The following is an 18,789-nucleotide window of genomic DNA, read 5'->3' on the forward strand; positions in this document are numbered from 1 at the left end:
AAATGATTTAAAGGTCCATAGCTTTGAGAGATGACTCCGATGACATCTTTAATATTTTACTTTCCGTCGCTTCCAAACTTGTGGCACACCAAGTATTCTCCTTGCCCGTCCAGGTTTCTCACATCCTTTCTTGCATCCTGCCCACTGGGGGAGGATATTAAAAAAGTGATGAAGAATATTTAATTTAGCAGTAAATACACAGTGAATATCTGAATGTGGTGATAAACAATATCCGGACAGCACAAAATACCATAAAAAGAAGTTAATATTGGGAACAGATAGCCAAATCAGGCCGCACAGGCTCAATGGAAGCCAATAAAGCAGAGGCACTCTGCCTCGCCCTGACCTTCACTTCTGGTTGAGATGGGGGCCGATAGAACAGGCGCAACCTCAATAAAACCCGCACAATGGGCTAAAATAAATAGATATTAAATTAAAGCAGAGGCAATACTGGCTGAACTGCTGCAGGAATTCGAGGACAAAAGCTCCTTTGTGGGGTTTAATATTGTCCACAATCGGCACCTCATGGTACACTCCCAATCACTTCCATCTCTTGCCTGGACGTATCAAAACGTATAATCACCTTGTATTGGAACTTGCAAATGACTATCGGGTGCCAGCAGCCGTGTTTATATATTAAATCCGCTTCTCGCGCGAGGTTTGGCCTCTTCTGCGGCCGGAGTCAATATCACAGCGCTAATCTCTCCCATCTCCGCTCCATCAAACAGTCGCACGGGACACCTGTGTTTGACTTGCACAGGCACATTGCCACCGCTGTTCAAGTCCTCCAAGGTGTTAGACTCACTGAAGGACATTGACATAATAGTAATAGCAACACAGACATTTCGGCGGTATTGTATGTACAGAAAACATACAAATTGCTGGCGCAAAGGCGCTTGGAGCTGCTGCCTCTTTATGTCCACCGCCCGCCTCAAGTGGCTCTACAATCCTTCCCACCTTCTGTTAGATTAATTCACCTAATGCGCCAGAAGAGTTGCAATACGTGTGGGGAGTTACGGGAGGCTCTGCGCTCCCCTCTGAACTGTAGCTGGGGGATTTCTATGAAGTAGAGGCACAATTGAATCAAGGCCCCCCCGAGTGGGAAGAAAGAGTCACAATCTGCGGGGGAATCTTTGTCTGAATATGAGTGTTTTGAACAAGAGGGCGACAGTTTAAAAAAAAGAAAGAAAAAAGATCATAATTCCTTTCCCCACAGATGAAGATTTCCATATTTAATCTCTCAAATTAAATATCCCATTTGCAGGAGTAATGGCTACATGACACGGCCGATTCTCCGCTCACTAATTTTTGCTCATTTCCTTTAAATTATTAACGCGAGAGATCCTCCATGCACTCTGAGTATTCTCGTGGTCTGTTCATTTTTTGAGAGAATTAGCATTTTGGCGGTGAAGAGTATAAAGAGCTTAACTGCCCCAATTCACATCCTGTCCGGTCCGGGTGTTTAATGTGGGGGCGGGGACTGGATGACCCCCAAGTAGATTGTCTGAAAATGTTCCCTGGTCACACTCACCTGGATAATTAGGTCCATTTTTTTTTAAGATATGTATATTTTTTTAACAGGAACTGGTTTAGCTGCTCAAAAACAAGACATTTTCTAAATAGCCCCCCAATGTGGGTGTTTTGGCTCAACTAAATTGCTGATTAAGAGGTGACAAAACACGACCCCGAACACTCTCTTTGATCCGTCGACCACCGCAGGCTGTGGAACACTACGACCCCAAAACGCTTTTTGGTGCAGCCCCTGGATCACCCTGCGAGTGACGGTCTGCCTCAGGGATTAGCAATGACCACATGAAGAGGCAATTGGTACGCTAAAGTTTAATTGTTCAATTATCACCGCCATGTAAGAGGAGGCCTCCGGGCCTTTTCACCGCGCGGGAAAATAGTGCCTAACCCCCCTCGTGCCACATGTTCTAATAGTCGGCAATTACAGCGAGGGCCCTCAAACTAAGTCGACCGGCGTGGACCGACCCGGTGAGAACCCTCCGCTCCCCACCCTGCGGCGGCCGGCGGCGCTGGAGAGTCGCTCCAGTCAGACCCTCAACTGCGGAGACCGGAGCGCGACCGGCGAGTTGCTGACATACGGCGTAAACATCGACTCCGAGGACTGCGGAGGACAACATGTTAAGACAACATTATCACAAAGTAAACAGGGGAGTGATTGTCTGCGTCACCAAGTCGAGGAAAAAAAGAGGGTTTTGTCTCTCCAGGAGGAGAACTACAAGTATTCCAGAGGGGAATGCATTCTGAAGCTGCAAAAAGAAGAAAAAATAAATAAATATTTGTAAATTATCCCTCATATTATACGACAGAAACTCACAAGATATCTGGAAAACAACATATTTAGCATTTCTATCAGTTTATCTATGTTTCTCTTGAAGGGGTATTTTGCTTTATGATCTGGACACCAACTCTTCATGACAAACATAACTCAAACACAGATGATGACGATTAAGCCACAGAACGTGAGACAATGTATACAAACTATAAATCGAAAAGTGTTTTCCATAAAACTGGAAAACTCTTTACGTGACGCAGCAGTGCCTCTTCCTGCCAGCGATGCTCTTGTCCTGGACAGAGTCAAGACTTACTGGCCAGGAGGACGTTTATCATGTAATTACAGCTCTACAGTCAGTTGCTGATGGCTGGTTATTATGGTCCATTTCATGCTTTTCGGGAGTCCAGATGGGGAAAAAAGAGAAGACAAAGGACACAATCAGCTCCTAATGATAGGTCACATGATGTCTTTCATCGGAGGAAACGTGTCAATATGTCACAATTGGCAACACAACACACAACACACCTTTGTTTCATCCAGGAAGTGAAGAGACCATTACATTACAGTAATTTTGCCTTTAAATTACATGTATCTGTTGAGTGTCCCGCAGGTATTGGTTTTATTTTGTGTCATTTTGAATGTCAGTTGTCTAATTTACACCTTTTATTGATATATTTTTTAAAACAGTCCCACAAGCAACCTTAACTTCTCGGTTGGTTTCGTTCAACTTATTTTAAAATTTTGATTCTCCATTTCTCCACACAACAACTTTGTTTCGCTGTCACGGCACAATCATCTCAACTAGACCACAACAACACACTTATCACAATATCACACATCAATCACAATGCTGCTGAATCCATGCCATTTAAGATGATTGATTTGATTTGATTTGATTTGATTTGATTTGATTTGATTTATTTCGAACATGAAAAGTAATAAGAAAATTAAAGGGATACAAAACCCAAAACATACGAAAGAAAACTTAAAAAAATATATAAATAATAAGAAAACCCCTCCTGTGTGTTGTGCTTTCTGAGGACTCTGGAGTGTTTAGGAGGGTTTTCCACAGCAACACAGGGCCGCTGACGAACATTCTTGTGCTGGACATTAAAAGCGAGAGGGTCCCCTTTGATGAGTGACTTGTAAAACCAGTGCTACACGGCCACAGGTGTAGTATTCTTCAGCTCACCTCAACAGAAAATGCCTCTTTCATGTCCCTTAACCACCCCCCCCCCCCCACCCCCAGCTTTGGTACTCAGCAGCCAAAACAAGGGCGCAATTGTGGGTGTCACTAAACAACCACATTTCCCCCTGTCTTTCACTCTGAAAATCCCCCCGTATCATCTGCACACAGAGCAGCTATTTTTCTGTCATGAAGTCTGAGGCTCGGGTCCACTCAGGGCCTATTTCTCTGACAACACTGTGATTACCTGAAAGCCGAGCCGCTCGGCCAATGAATCTGCCCACTGTTCAGTGGGCCGGGGTCCTTTTCAGCGATTAATTTGATAAATATATTAATTATGAATGTGGATGACAGTACAATCAGATCGTCAGGCTTCCAGACTTGGCCTTTGTGATAAATGGGGTTGGGGATTGGCTCTCCTCTGGTTTCGGGGGGGCCGTCATCCCTCCGGGCTCAGGCTCTTATCTGTGGCCGACCCATTCACTCGGTAATTTCCTGTGTGTCATAATTAAATGGAGGCTTTCTGATTGCAAGTGACTCTCTTAAAGAGGTGCTTCTTTGGTTTCAGGCAAAGGGTGTGGGGTGTGGGGGGATGTTCGGTCTCTCCTGCCCTCTGCAGGAATAAAACGGTCATTCACATAATCAAATGGCCTCTTAACTTGTTTTTATGCACAGCGCTTACAAATATACATCCACCCATTTGATGCGTCTGCTCATCCAGCACCCAGGAGACCAGGGGCTGGAGACTGCTCCAGCTGTATTTGGACAAAGGTGGGTAACAATCAGGTTGGTTACGGAGAAAGAAACAACCGTCAACAATCACAGGATCAGGAGTTGAAACCCTCTTAGCTCGTCTTCAGAATTGAACCCACGGCCTCCTCGTGAGGCGAGCGAACTAACTCGATTTAGTCACTGACCTCTAACTTCTACACTATTCTGTTTGTATAAGCACATTTTTGCTGCAAGCAGCAATTTATGGCTGCTTACAGTTTAAAAGAAGCAAACTACAGTGTTTCTAATTTCTACCAAAACACGGCAAAGTTCCCAGTTGGAGTTGAGGGTGAAAATGAATCAAGCGAACAATCTGATCGAAGTGACCCTGATTATAAACAGCCAGGGAGATAGCGCAGTCAGCCAACGCATTTGATTTCTAAGGCAATATTTCCTTCTTCTCACCCGTGTAAATAATTTCCTACATCAGCGGCTCTCATTCTTTCCAGCAGGCTCCAGTGAAATTCTGGAGATCTCTCAGCTGTCTCTCCCTCTCCAGCGCACAAAAGGCTTCCCCACTTTTAACACGTCCCGCCTGATTTCACCAAATGAAATCCAGATTTTTTTTATTTATTTATTTTTTTTCAAATACAGCCAGTGAGGCGCCATTAATTCAGAAAGCGTAATGCCATTATGGAGGTTGCACCTCCGAGGATGGCACCGGGGTTGGGGGAGAGGTGGGGCAGAGGCCCTTCAACACTAATGGTCCCAGCATGCGTCAACTATTAATCTCAACAAGGACTGAAGTGGCTTCATCCCAGCTGCCGCGGGGACGCAACAAAACCCTCGCAAACAATGGAGAAATTAAATGGAGTTCAGTCTTGGGCCCTCTGGTCCAACCTGTGACATTTGAAAGGGCTCTAATGGTAGGTCCACATCTCTCTCCTCTTATATTCACCTCTGTGAAATTCTTATTTCAATCAACATAAAACGTTGAAAAATAAAAAATACATTTGCATTGTCTTTGAGGTGTAGTGCACCATCCAAACAATTTATGTATTTATCTATCTATTCATTTGCTTGTTTGTTTGTTTGTTTTTTTTGCTCAATGATGAAACTAGAAGTCAACTCATGCACAATCTCAGAGGATATCACACACCTCTCACCTGCTCGCAACTCAGTTTCCAAAGGCCTCTCAACAAAACCTGCAGAAGAAAAAGAAGAGGGAAGCAGAGTGGAAACAGCAGTGACGTTGCTTTGCCACGAGGAGGAACCCCTGATTACATTTCGCTGCAGGTCCGGCGCCACCGCTCAGTGCGCAGAGGCGATTCAGGAGAGGCTGCGTTTCATTGCAATACCGCGAATGCCCACCAGATGGCAGAGACGTACGAGTTGGGTTTCGCGCTTATGTCACCATCGTGATCGTCCAAGACGATCTCCGGTGTAAACTCACCACCACCTGAACAAACAGCGGAGTCACAGCTTTCTCTCTGGTCAAAAGTGGCGGCTTGGCTGCTCTGTGGGTTTTCTGTGAGGATTATTAATGACACATGGCCCAACAAGGTGACTGTGAGCCGTATATAGCAAGGCGCTCAAGCCCAAATGTTTGCACAATGCCGAGAAATTCAATGGGAAATCCTCAAGGATGAGGCCGAGTTTGACGTCTGCAGGCGGGGGAGGAGCTCCAACAGTACAACGCAGTTGTGCCAGGATGCACAAGATCAAAACAAGCACACAAATTATACATTAATATATATATATATGGACATACATATAAAATAGGCTGATTAGAAATTAACTCACCACCTTTTTTTTTTGCACTGCATTGCATTGCATTCAAGCTGCGTGAGCTGAGATGGAAATAAATGAGTAATTATGTCTAAACGGTCCTAATTAAATCTTTTCTCAAAGGCAAATGGAACAATGATGATGATGATTTTTTTAAAAATGGATTTATTAAATAAGTGTGAAATCAATTTAGTGGGGAAAATTAATGGGCACGGTGAATTAGATTAGTGGGAGAGAAAATTGACTTTCCAACAGGAGTGCACAGTGCCAGAAGGTGGGACTGGTGTGCCACACACACGCACACGCACACACACACGCACACACACACACACACGCACACGCACACGCACACGCACACACACACACTGCAGGCTGATGAGGTCAGCTGACTGTCGAGGATTAAATGGCAGCAGCTCACATTTAAATGAAATCGACATGAGCTGCGTTTGCGTGGAGGTATAACAAGCAAATCCATGGGATCAATTGGCAATTTGATTTAGAATTTTTTTTATTTGCTGCATCTGAGCGAGCCAAGAGAAGTGCCCTTCAGAAGACACAGCTTGCAACTTAATCTAACATCCAACATCGAGCCACACTCGGCAGCAGACCTGCAGGGTATCACATTGCTTCCTGCGTGTTCTTTTCAATCCAATGCAATACTCTCTTCAACCATGTAGGAAACTTGTTGACATCCGACAAAAGCTCCTGCAGAGAAGCCACGTGGACACAGGGAGAACATGCAAACTCCACTAAGAGGAAATTCCCCGGGTTCGGATTCAAACCCACAACCTTCTTGTGGCTGTCTGTCGCTGTGGGCATTACGCTCCAGATGGTGCGCAGGTCTGACTGTCTCTGACTGTTTAATATGGTTGTGCCAGTCTGATTGACACCAGTGGGTCGATTTGAGACTGTGTTGGATCCATATCTTGATTTTAATCAGGCATCCCAAGTCCGACCTTTGACACGTTTCAGCGAAGACTTCAAGAAGGCGGAACCGAAGACATAATGAACACAACTGATCTGGCAAATTGTGTTTCTTGCCTCAATGTATAAACAGAGTCAGGTAAGGAATCTCTCCTCCAGGTGGACCACACTCCAGGTCCTGCAGCTTCAAAGCCAGTTTGGGACTTGGCACTTTTCTGGAGAACCTCTAATAGTCGGATCGATGCGTTGCAAATTGTTTGCCCTGCCTGTGTGATGTGACATCCAGGCTTCAAACGGCAGCTGACAATGAAGCTGTGAGCTCATCTGTGAAATGAAAAAACAAAAAACAAAAAACCCAAGACACTCGATAGTCTCATATTTGAGCTGTTTTATGAACAGTATTGACGCCAGTGAGGCTGAATGTGAAAAGTAGAATTTTAGTCTTTAATTCCCCTACATACCGTAGTGGGGGAGTCAAATCTGTGAAGGCCAGTTTTGGTGGGGGCGATGGCAGGAAGTTATCTACTCCTTATCGGCTCTCGTCCGCGATAATGATGACCATCGTCTTCATCTGTCATCTTACTTTTACAGAGAACCAACAGACCACCTGGCAGCATCAACAACTTCCCGCCGACGCCGGCATTTCCGTTGAGTAGGTTTCTTTGTTTTGTCTGCTGCCGTCCGTCCAATCATCTCGAAGTTGACCGCGCTCTCCTCTCAAGTTGCATAATAAGCAGAGGCACCACAGGATGACTGACCATCCAGGCGACCGCCTTGGAACAAAATCCACGGCCACACTTTAATTCTTAAAAGCTTTTTCCTATCGGGTTTCCCATAATGCTTTGGATTTGCGTTGCATATATTGATTTTACTATAAAAGAAAACATTAACGAGGAAGTAAATAATGAATTTGGATGATTATACACATGTGGTTTATGTGGCAGGCAGGTTATTTCTGACTGGGGCCCCTGAAATGTTTATGTGTCATAGACAGACTGACGGAGGTTGAAGGGTCGAGTCTCTCAGGCGTCAAACTCACCAAATCTCACACACATCTTCCTCTCTCCTCTTCCTCTGCTCAGTGCAGAGGTACCGACCGGCCGGCGGGGCCTCCGCTTGAACTGCAGAGAAAAACCAGAGAAGCGAAGGTTTAAGATTTGCAGCCGCCTGCCAATCGAAGGGAAGTCATGTGTGCAATTGGAACTGGCAGTGAATCCAATCCGGCCGTGTCGCAGCAAAAACAAAAAAAACAAAAAAAAAAGAACCGAGAAGAAGGAGGGAGGAGCGCCGCCGGCTCTCACTCTCGTCTCACCACCGTCTCTGGCCGTCCAGTCCTGCAGCGGCTCGGCCTGCTGACAGGAATCATCATACTCACAGCGCAGAGCTGGAGACTGGAGACGTCTTGACTCGTCCAACAGCGGCGGTTCCCCCCGTTAAAGAGGCTCGCACTCGTGATGTAACGCTCAGTGGTCCAACACAAGGAAGAAGAAGCCAGGCTGGAACCATTTTTTGTCTTTTTTTTTGGAAATCTCAGAGCCTCAGAGGGCGGCAACGAATTCACTGTGGATCCTCCCACGTGGGGTCGACCCCCCCCCGCCAGATAAATCAACCATGTGTGATGTCGTTCTGGTTAATGGCGGAGGGGGGAGAGGGGGGGGGATTAAATCAGCGGCTCACAATGACTTTGACCCGCACTGATTTTATTACATCATAAAAATATGCAGGCCCCATTAATATTCTTGGTGATCAGCGGCTCTTCACGTGTCGTAAGTCACCAGGTTGAAGTTACCCCCTGCTGCAGCGACTTCGCTGCACCTGAGGCTGGGAGACGTCAACATAAGTCCGTCTCCAGTGAGGCCTCGCTTGCACGGATTTGCATTAATGCTCACCTGTTTCAGTGGGGAAGCGCAAAGGAGAGTTTGTTTTACCGCCTCTTTTCATACACATTGATTTTTGCACGGACTGAACGGTGCCTGAGGGGGATTTTTGTGTCTTTGCCTCAAAAAAAAAGAAATGTGCACCGAATGTTTTTTTTTGTTTTTTTTAACGTCCCATTATGGAACAATTTTCACATTTTCCTTTGTCAGCCAGGAGTCTGGTGGAGTCTTTAACTATACCAAATAAATGAAACAGATCTAAATAATATTTAGCCATCCGTTTACAGCCCCCTGGTGAAATCCTGCATTTTAGCTTCATGGTACAAATGAAGCTGAGCCAAATAATGTTGTAAGTAACTTGTGTTCCTAACTACAGTGTGTGACTGCTGTTGTTTTGTTGCTGTTGTGTGTATTGCTGTAACTTTGTTTTTTCCTGGTTAAATAAAGGAGATTGATTGATTGATTGATTGATTGATTGATTGATTGATTGGTTGATTGATTGGTTGATTAATTGATTGATTGGTTGATTGATTGATTGAAGCATTTGTCAGACCCTCCACGTGTCTGCAAGTGGGACAAAAAGAAGGTGGGTTCAGAGGGCGGAGCCAACAGCTGGCTCTGAGTCACTAACGTGCAAAGGCTATCAGTTCCCTTTGTGACATCAAAGGGTGCTAATGTCTATAACTGCGCGTGCAGAGGAAGTGGATGTAAAGTGTTTTTGTTTCTTTGCAGAATGCGAGACATTTTGACGTCGGTGAACTCGAACCAGGAGTAAAACCCCCTCGTCGCTCCTCATCACTCAGTTCCCTCAAGGCTGTAATTTTTTTCTTCCAGAAGGCTTTGTCTCCCCCTCATCCAGATGCTATTGTCTGTGGAGCTGGCATTTAATTATGAAAGGAATAATTAAAGAGAAGTGCCTGGGATCAACTGGTGGCGCGGCGCTGATAAGAAGCCCCTGAACAGCCGGAGCTGCACCAGCAGCAACATCGCAGCGCTTCCTCTTTTCCAAAAGGGGCCCCCTGTCACATGTGAGTGCATAACGCCGGGTAGAACGCCATCCATCACAGCCAAATGCCTCAGCGAGGGCCAGGACGGAGCAGCGCTTGAGTTTAATAGCGGCCAGCGGCTGACTGCCGTCTCGTCTCCGTGGCAGCTGCCTCCTCTGGGCTGCAGAAGAGGAGGGGCAGCGTTTTAATCAACCTCCCTTTCACTGCGAGCCTCCTCAGCTCCGTCCTCCGAGGACGGAAAATAGAACACGGCGGTCCGCATCACATCTCCAACCGCTCAGATGTGCATGTGAAACAATACCACTTTCCCACCCACACACCCTCTTATTCCTGAGCTCCTCCTGCACCCCCTTGCCCTCTCTCATCACAGCAGCAGCAGCAGCAGCAGCAGCAGCAGCAGCAGCAGCAGCAGTAGCAGAACCTCACTCTGCTCCAGTGCACTCAGCGGCTCACGTGCCACAGCACACTCTGGCGAGTCCCACGCTCCAGAGGAAGAAGAAGAGAGGGGAAAAAAAAGAAAAGACCTCTGTCTAGTCCAGAGGCGGGGGGGGTGCAGCAGCAGCAGCAGCAGCAGCAGCAGCAGCAGCAGCAGCAGCAGCAGCAGCAGCAGCAGCAGCAGCAGCAGTGCGGGGGCGTCCTCCAGCTTCCAAGGGAATGAAGATGCTGCTCCTCGTCAATCTGATGAAGCAGACCTGAGTAACAGACGGCTCAAAGACGAGCAAAGAAGAAGAAGAAACACTTCTGAGTTTGCCAGTGAGCTCGATGAGACGGTCAGAAGGCAGGAGGGGAACAAGACGCCCCCCCCCCCCTTCCCCCCTCTCCAACTGTACAATCTGGTGGTCTCTTGAAAATGTGCATGTGCTTGGTGAGATGATACAGTGTGACTTGTGTCTCTTGCTTGCACACAACTGCAGTGCGTGACAATGATTGTACACAATGATATGGAAACTATATGCATTAGATTCCACTGAATGAAGCGCCGTCAGCTGGGAACTCTTGAGATTTCCCTGTGGCCTCGGCTTCAAACACTTGGATTGTTTTTATATTCACTCTGCCTTTCATATGCATTACGCTGTGTGTTTATTTTTGGTAACCTCATGATTAAATGCTGTTGTTTTGTGCATGAAAGGAAAGATTCTTAATTTCAGAAACCTATTTAACTGGAAGGGTATTTTTTATTTATTTATTTTTCAATCCCACAACCTTATATTACCTCAAGTCAAAGAACAACACTCTATTGTTTCAGTCTGAGACAAGTGCAAAAACAGTCTCCGAATGAGTCACGTTCCTCTCCATCGCTTTCCATGGAATCCCCCCCTTAACTTTGATCCTCTGACAGACGCTCCCTGCGAGGAGTGAAGCTGCGCGCTGTGCGCACAGTGGCGGTGCTGATGCCTCGCCAGCGCATCACAGGACGACAAAAAGCCATCCGCGAGGCGCAGTGCCAGCACAGAGCAGCTTCGGCGCGCCAACTGCATCCCTCAAGTCCCCCCGATCACGGCGGAGCTGAGCGGAGCGGCTGCTTGACATGCCGGAGCGGGGCTGCTGATCACCTCCAGCCGAGGTGATCCGGGAGAGGATGTAGCGGAGCGGCCAGGGGGAGGAGAAGCAGCCGGAGGGGGTCTGGCGATGCATGGACACGGCTATGGATGATCTCCCGAGTGGACATGCACGCCGACAGCGGGGATAAGTGAGCGGTTCCCCGGGGGTCCCCCGCGAGGACAGGGCAGGATGGACGCCGCCGAGGTGCTCCTCTCCGCGCTGGTGGTCGCGATCATCGCGGTGTCGCTGCTCTCCAACGTGGTGGTGCTGATCTGCCTGCTGTACAGCGCGGAGATCCGCCGGCAAGCGCCGGCGCTCTTCACCCTCAACCTCACCTTCTGCAACCTGTTGCTGACCGTCTCCAACATGCCGCTGACCCTGGTGGGTCTGGTCAGCCGGGCTCAGCCCGGCGGCGACGGCTTCTGCCGGCTGGCGGGTTTCCTGGAGACCTTCCTGTCCACCAACTCCATGCTGAGCATGGCGGCGCTCAGCATCGACCGCTGGGTCGCCGTGGTCTTCCCGCTGCGGTACCACTCCAAGATGCGCCACAGGGACGCGGCGCTCGTGCTCGGCTACACGTGGGCGCACTCGGCGTCCTTCTCGGCGGTGGCCGCCAGCCTCTCGTGGGTGGGCTACCACCGCCTGTACGCCTCGTGCACGCTGGCCAACGCGCGCGCCAGCAGCAGGACGCAGTTCGTCGTCTTCACCGTCTCGTTCCACTCGCTCACCTTCCTGCTGTCGTTCGTGGTGCTGTGCGTCACATACCTCAAAGTGCTGAAGGTGGCGAGGTTCCACTGCAAGAGGATCGACGTGATCACCATGCAGACCCTGGTGCTGCTGGTGGACATTCACCCCAGGTGAGTCCCGCTCACAGGGGGATCATCTTTTGGGAGGCCCGAGGTGAACCACCATCAATCAGTCAACGGGTCTGCAGGCATATGATGGAATGGTTAAAACTTGATTATTATTATTTTTTGTTTGTTTAGCTTTAAAGTCATGATAACTATATAGATAACTTTCGTATTGTTTGGTGCTCCTGTTCTTAACTACAAGCATCTTACAGCTACTTAAAGGGCAACCCCATCCAGCCAGCAGATTTAAGCTCAGCAGCCCAGGAAGTGGTTGTGCTCAGGGTCTAATGATTTCGCCCCGCCATTGGAGCTGCAACAAGATCACAGCCCTGGCTTCACAACGAGACCGTCAGGATACAGGAGTTAATCTTACAATCCTCCGTCATTATGCTTTCTTTCTTTAAAGCACTGCAAGGTCTCCGGCCTTTTAAAGATGCTGAGTGAGGAGTGCAAAAAAAAAAAAGAAGAGAGAACATAGAGTACCAAGAATGAATCTGGTTCACTTCACTACGGCCTGAGTAGAGAGCGACCTCCTTTTTTTTTTTTTTTAAATAGAGAAGGCTGAAATGACATTTAAATACATCTGCTGCTTGAGGAGGGCCAAGATCCTGGTCTTTGAAAATGCCATCCGGAGACTTTCTCTACAGTGCGTGCGTGCCTGTGTGTGTGTGTGTGTGTGTGTCTGTGTGTGTGTGTGTGTGTGCGCGCGCGCTGGCTTGGTAACTGTACAGTTAATCACCTGACGCTTACACTGACGACCTTCATTCTAATGAAAAATCGCGGTGCGTCATGGGCGCCACACACACACACACACACACACACACACACACACACACCGAAGTGGACGTCCCTGGTCTTTTATGTAATGGCAGATTCCCCAGAGAAGAAATCAATTATTTCCTTCCCCTCCACGCCCAACTCTGTCTGACCCTTCATCACGCGCATCAAAGATGCACTTTTGTGTCTTTCGGCGACACACACACACACACACACACACATTCACACACACTTGCTTGGCCCCTCACTTGCTGTCTATCCACCAGCTGATCTGCTCCTGTTCCCAGTGTTCGCCAGCGCTGCCTGGAGGAGCAGAGGAGGCGACGACAGAGAGCCACCAGGAAGATCAGCACCTTCATCGGCACCTTCATGCTCTGCTTCGCTCCCTACGTGATCACAAGGTGAGTAGGGGTGGGGGTAGTGGGGTGGGGGGTGGAGCCTGGAGGGCTGCCCTGCTGACACACTGCGGCAAGCCTTTGTTTTTTTTTTTTTCTCTCTCTCTCTCTCTCAAGTGTTGTTTTGATTGGTTGGTCTCCCCAAACCCGCATCGTCCTGGCCTCACTAGCCTCTCATCACATCGGCCCTGGAATCAGGGAGGCCGGTAGATTGGCTGACCTTGTGATACGTAATATGCCTGCGCGATGCTTCATAAGCAGCTTCTGAGACGAAGTTAGAGGGGTGGAGGGGCGTCTCCACCTGGCAGGCCTTTAGTCCTGTGTGAGGGAAGTTATAAAAGAAACGTGATAGCATTGTGGAGAAAGAATCCTATATATGCATACATACATACACATACACACATGCATATACAAATACATGCTAGAATTAGAAAAACAGGAGATAAAAAACGACGGCAGGAAACGATGATCAACAATAACTTTTTTTTTTTTTTTTTTTTTAACTAAATCTACTCTATCATCACTAAATCTTAGACACCGATCATTTAAGAAGTTGGACTATCAATTTGTTGTTAAAGCCATACTATGACTTCTTCCTCTTCCTTTCATTCTTTCTATCTCAATATATTCCAATTTTTTTAAAATCCATCTCTGCTAATTAAAAACCTCAAGCCTACAGAAAAGCTTTCAAATCCCTTCTAGAGCATTAGGAAGCTCCTCATTAAAAAAAAAAATCCAAATAAACTCGTTTCCTTTTTTTTGTTCAGGAGACAGTTGTGAAATGTTTGTAGTTCAGTGATGCCACCAGCGTTCAAATCGGTTTCCTGCAGGCCTTGGTCTTATTCCGCTAATTGTTTTTCTACCACCGGGATCGAATCCTCAGGGGAAAATGAGAAAAACCAGTCCGGTGTTGTCTCTCTGCTCGCTTCTCTCCATTATCGGCTAAACGGATGAGTACCGAGGCACTGTTTTCCCCTGCTGTTACCACTCGCAAATTGAGAAGCAGAAAACCAATCTGAGTCCGGCTTTACACAACAACAGAGCCAAGGAAACCAGGTGTGCAACACAAACGTTGAACAATTACAATTTGTGTCTTTTTTTCTTTTTTTTTTTCTTTTTTGCACACACACAAATCCCTACATCATCAGTCGCTGCCTTCCCAATTCATGCAATGCCAAACATCCGTCAAAGACGCAAAGCGGAATGTGAGCCTTAAGATTAATTACTCATTGTCTCTCCTCGGGCATCTTCCCTGGAATTCACCCTCCTGCAGACGCACTTTACTACGACCATTTCCCAGCTGCCAGCATTTCCTGTGTGCACAGGATTGTTGCCATATATCATTTGCCAACAGCACTCTGAAAATGTCTTCATAAATCTGATTTTTTTGTTGTTGTTGTATGGATGGGATTTACTTTGATTAGTGAAAACCTCTGTTGTGTAAAAATGTCAAAAAAAAAAAAGAAAAAAAAGAGTTTCGCCGAATGGGTTAAAGGACTCATATCAGGCAAAATTTCACTTCACCATGTTTTACAACAGCAGTTTGTCTCCATCCTGTTGGGGAACGCACCAGAAATTAGTTACAACTTGCAGAAATCTGGAAATAGAATACATCCCTTTGTGACGTCACAAAAGGGGCTCACAAACAGCATAGGGTAGCGACCACTGAGACGGGTTCTTTTTCGTCCCTTTCCTGAGCATACGGCAGGTCCGACAGAGTGTCTGTGTTTTACCAGGAGGCTGTAAACACCGAGCTAACTATGCTGCTCACTATCACAGTCATGATAATTAGCCATCTGAGGCTGCAACAGTGCAAATGTGTTTCGTTAAACAAAGGTTTCCGTAAATAATACAATATTTCAGCATTACTACCGTGTGTGTGTGTGTGTGTGTGTGTGTGTGTGTGTGTGTGTTCTAATCTTTGCCAAAACCCGACTAAAGTGTCAGTAATAGACGACCACTGCGGCAGCGTCCATGCTCGGGCCGTGCAGATGGCCGCTAACTAATTAAAACCTGCATATATTAGAGTGAAAAGCTCCGCCGCCACCACCGCCGCCGCCTCCACAGTTTCTCATTTTCTCGCCAGGGTCACTGTGTGCATGCACGGTGGCGGCGGCAGCGCTCTCCTGCTGTGCCGTGTGGCAGCTGACTTAACCTCCTGTTCAGTCCGGCCGGCAGGATGACTACAGTGGCCTGCGAGAGGCGCCACGCTAATATGCTGATACGGCTTGAGTGTGGATGGAGTAATCACACAGAGTGCAAGAGGAGAGGATCAGCACATTCTTATGTATAAAAAAAAAAAAATTGAAAACGGGAAAGAAATAAAATAAAATAACCTCAATGACTTACAGTCAAAGATTTTTGACACCTAAGGGAAAGATGAGGAGCAATTTTCTGTTTTAATGACCGTTTTCACTGCCGTGCCTGCAAATTGCCACATTAAAAAAAATGCTGGAATCTTCCGTGGGGCAGCTGTGTTTCACTTGGTGACTTTTTCCCCCAGCAATTTCAACCAACAGAAACATTTTGAACCAGTAATAAAAATGTATGTCTTCTTTCCCTATTGACAGTCAGTTAGTTTTAGCATATGATTCTCCTTTTTTTTTTTCTTTTATCACAAACATGTATTTGTCGATGTTTTTTTGTACCTTGGCATGTTTTGACATAAGCAGAAAACGTCGTGTGACACATTTTATCAGATGATGTCACGATAAAAGAAAAATATTGATAATATTATATGTTAAATGAAGACATAATGAATCCCATTCAGTTAGTTTTTTTTTTTTTTTTTTAGCGATTTTGCAACCAACTGTGGCGGTCCCTACTGGCCAAATAATAGAATGCAGATATTTGGTTCTTCCTTGTTGGCCTCCTTCTTGAAACTGGAAGCTAAACCAATGGGAAGGAAGGGAGGCTTGCATCGGTCCTGGTGTGAAAACATCCAAAACCTCATTAGGCCATTTAACAAAAAAAAAAAAAAACACAGCGCAAAAAAAAGAAAAGGATTTAATCGTGTTCTTTTCTTTCCCTGCATGCAACAGTGTAATAGCCGGCAATCCGAGTTAATTGGCTTGTTCCCAGCCTCCTATCACTGCTTCGACAGCTCCCTGCTTTATGCCCTTGGTGTCGCTGCCTCTTTCTGACATGAAATACGGCCGGCTGCAAACGAGAAACCAGATGAAAAATAGCCAGACACTGAAATTAACAGGAGGCTAAAAAAAAAAGAAAAAGGAAAACGCTTTAAGTGTTCCAGCTAACAGCTGCCCACATGCATTCCAGAGGCCGATGATCACATCCTCACAGGACTAGATGGAGCAAAACAACTGGATACACACACACACACACACACACACACACATGCGTGTGTATGTGTGTGTGTGTGTGTGTATATGTATGTATATGTATATATATATACATACATATATATATATATATATATATATATATATGTATATATATATACATATGTATATGTATATATATATACATATACATATATATATATATATATGTATATATATATATGTATATGTATATACATATATATACATATATATATAGAAATATCTGAAGATGTGTGTGCATATCGCCTCAGAGCTCGCTGCTAATCCACGTCTCTCCCGGGCCGCTCGGTCTCGCCCTCTGCAGGATTGTGGAGTTATTTCCGGCAGTGCCTATCAACCCCCACTGGGGCATCGTCTCCAAGTGCTTAACGTACAGCAAGGCGGCCTGCGACCCCTTCGTCTACTCGCTGCTCCGCCACCAGTACAAGAAGACGTGCGGCGACATCCTCAACCGGCTGCTGAAGCGCAGCTCCCTGAACGCAGCCGGCGGCCGGCAGGACAACGACCACCGCGGCAGCAGCATCCCCAGATGCCCAGCTGCCGAGTGACGGCCAAGAGGGCCGCACGGGGCGCAAAATCTGAGGGATGACCTGGCCACTGTCGGAAGAGAAAAGATTCGCTCCAAATAGAGATATATATATATGTATATATATATATATATATATATATATATATATATATATATATATATATGTATATATATATACATATATATATATATATATATATATATATACATATCTCAGTCGTCCCTGTGCGTGTCTGCTTCAATTTAGCCCGACATGCCCGCTGCCGTAAAAGACAAAGTCACAACAAACAAGGGCGAATCCCTGTGCGGTATTGCCACTGCGCATCCCCCTCGCCCCCCCCGAGCGCCCAGAGCTGCTGATCAGTGCAGTGAACTCGCTGCGAGGACAACAGGCACCGACACATTTATTCCTTTCTCCCTTTTTTCCGTTTTTGGATTTTTTTTTTTTCTGAATCCGAAAAAAAAAAGAGACGTGCTGAAAAAGCAACGGTCGCCGCTGTAGCTGTTGGCGCGGCGAGGTTCACGGAGCATCGCGAGCATCGGTTTTGTTTTTTCTTTCTGACAGAACGAACACTTCGAAAACGAGACGGATGGCCTGTGTGTTTTGTATTCAGCCTGTGCAAAGTGGCGTATTAACATGTTCATAGCGTATGTAGCACTGAAAACTATCCTAACCAAAACTTGATTTTTCAGAAGACGAAAAAAAACAAAAAGCAGTCCCATAATTGTATTTTCCGGATGACGCCACAGCGCAGGTCGTACTCAGCTCGGCTCAGGTCACTTCAGTCTTAACGGGATGAAACCATCCCGCCTCTACACGGGATGTGTGTGTGTGTGTGTGTGTGTGTGTGTGTGTGTGTGTGTGTGTTTCTCCCTCGTCTTTTTTTTTTCATTTAAAATTTTTTTTTTTTAGCCATTTACCCGTTTGTCTGTGTGTGTTTTCCGAGTGCGCATTCCTATCGCTCACGCTGCTGGAAGCGTCCACCACGCCGAAGGACTCAATCGCTCAGCCAGGCGGAGGCCTTGGCGCTGCTTCATGTGCTCTCGTGACTGACTGACACGTGCCCCAGGCGGTTCACTCAAGTGCAACGGCACTGACTGTACCATCCGCCGGGTCGCTGCTCGCTGAGACGAGCGAGAGATTCCACGTCTCGACCTTTTGAGGGTTGAAAACGGAGAGCGGCGGCGCCACAATATTTAATCTCCCTGGAAGACTCGGAAGGCGGCGCTGGAACATCTGGACGGATCTGCTGGGTCGAGATGAGATAAAAACACAAACAAAAAAAAATGTTTGGTCGATTCACTGAAAGTAAAAAAAAACTTCTTTTTTTTTTGTGTTTCTATTCTGCAAACGCGGAACCTGTGTGCTCCACTTGTAAGGAGGTGGCACCGCCACGTATCTATGGTGGCCCAGAAGGTGCATCTGCTCAGGGTTTGGTGATTTTGCCCTGACATCACACTGCCTCAAAAAAAAAAATCAGAAAAGTAAAAAAATCTGACCACTAGATGACGCTAAATCTTACACACTGGGCCTTTAAATCATTAACAGACGAATATAT

At 46.6% G+C, this 18,789-nt stretch overlaps 1 protein-coding gene across 1 annotated transcript; it reads left to right on the top strand.

Annotated features, from left to right (window-relative positions):
* Positions 1-11,067: 11,067 nt before the first annotated feature.
* Positions 11,068-17,565, top strand: LOC142893141 (G-protein coupled receptor 26-like). Its single transcript, XM_076033423.1, has 3 exons — positions 11,068-12,191; positions 13,250-13,363; positions 17,006-17,565. The coding sequence occupies exons 1-3, from the start codon at positions 11,524-11,526 to the stop codon at positions 17,247-17,249; spliced, it is 1,026 nt and encodes a 341-aa protein (XP_075889538.1). The 5' UTR covers positions 11,068-11,523; the 3' UTR covers positions 17,250-17,565.
* The last annotated feature ends 1,224 nt before the right edge of the window (positions 17,566-18,789 follow it).

The sequence above is a fragment of the Nelusetta ayraudi genome, unplaced genomic scaffold (genome assembly GCF_046127955.1).
Source record: "Nelusetta ayraudi isolate G7.1 ecotype Tasmania unplaced genomic scaffold, CSIRO-AGI_Nayr_v1 ptg000042l, whole genome shotgun sequence".
NCBI lineage: Eukaryota > Metazoa > Chordata > Actinopteri > Tetraodontiformes > Monacanthidae > Nelusetta > Nelusetta ayraudi.

Bases quoted from the DNA above. Each gene is read 5' to 3' on its own strand.
- LOC142893141 (XM_076033423.1), top strand. From the start codon at position 11,524: ATGGACGCCGCCGAGGTGCTCCTCTCCGCGCTGGTGGTCGCGATCATC. The intron at 12,192-13,249 runs GTGAGTCCCGCT...TCCTGTTCCCAG, and splicing joins CTGGTGGACATTCACCCCAG to TGTTCGCCAGCGCTGCCTGG. The intron at 13,364-17,005 runs GTGAGTAGGGGT...CGCCCTCTGCAG, and splicing joins GCTCCCTACGTGATCACAAG to GATTGTGGAGTTATTTCCGG.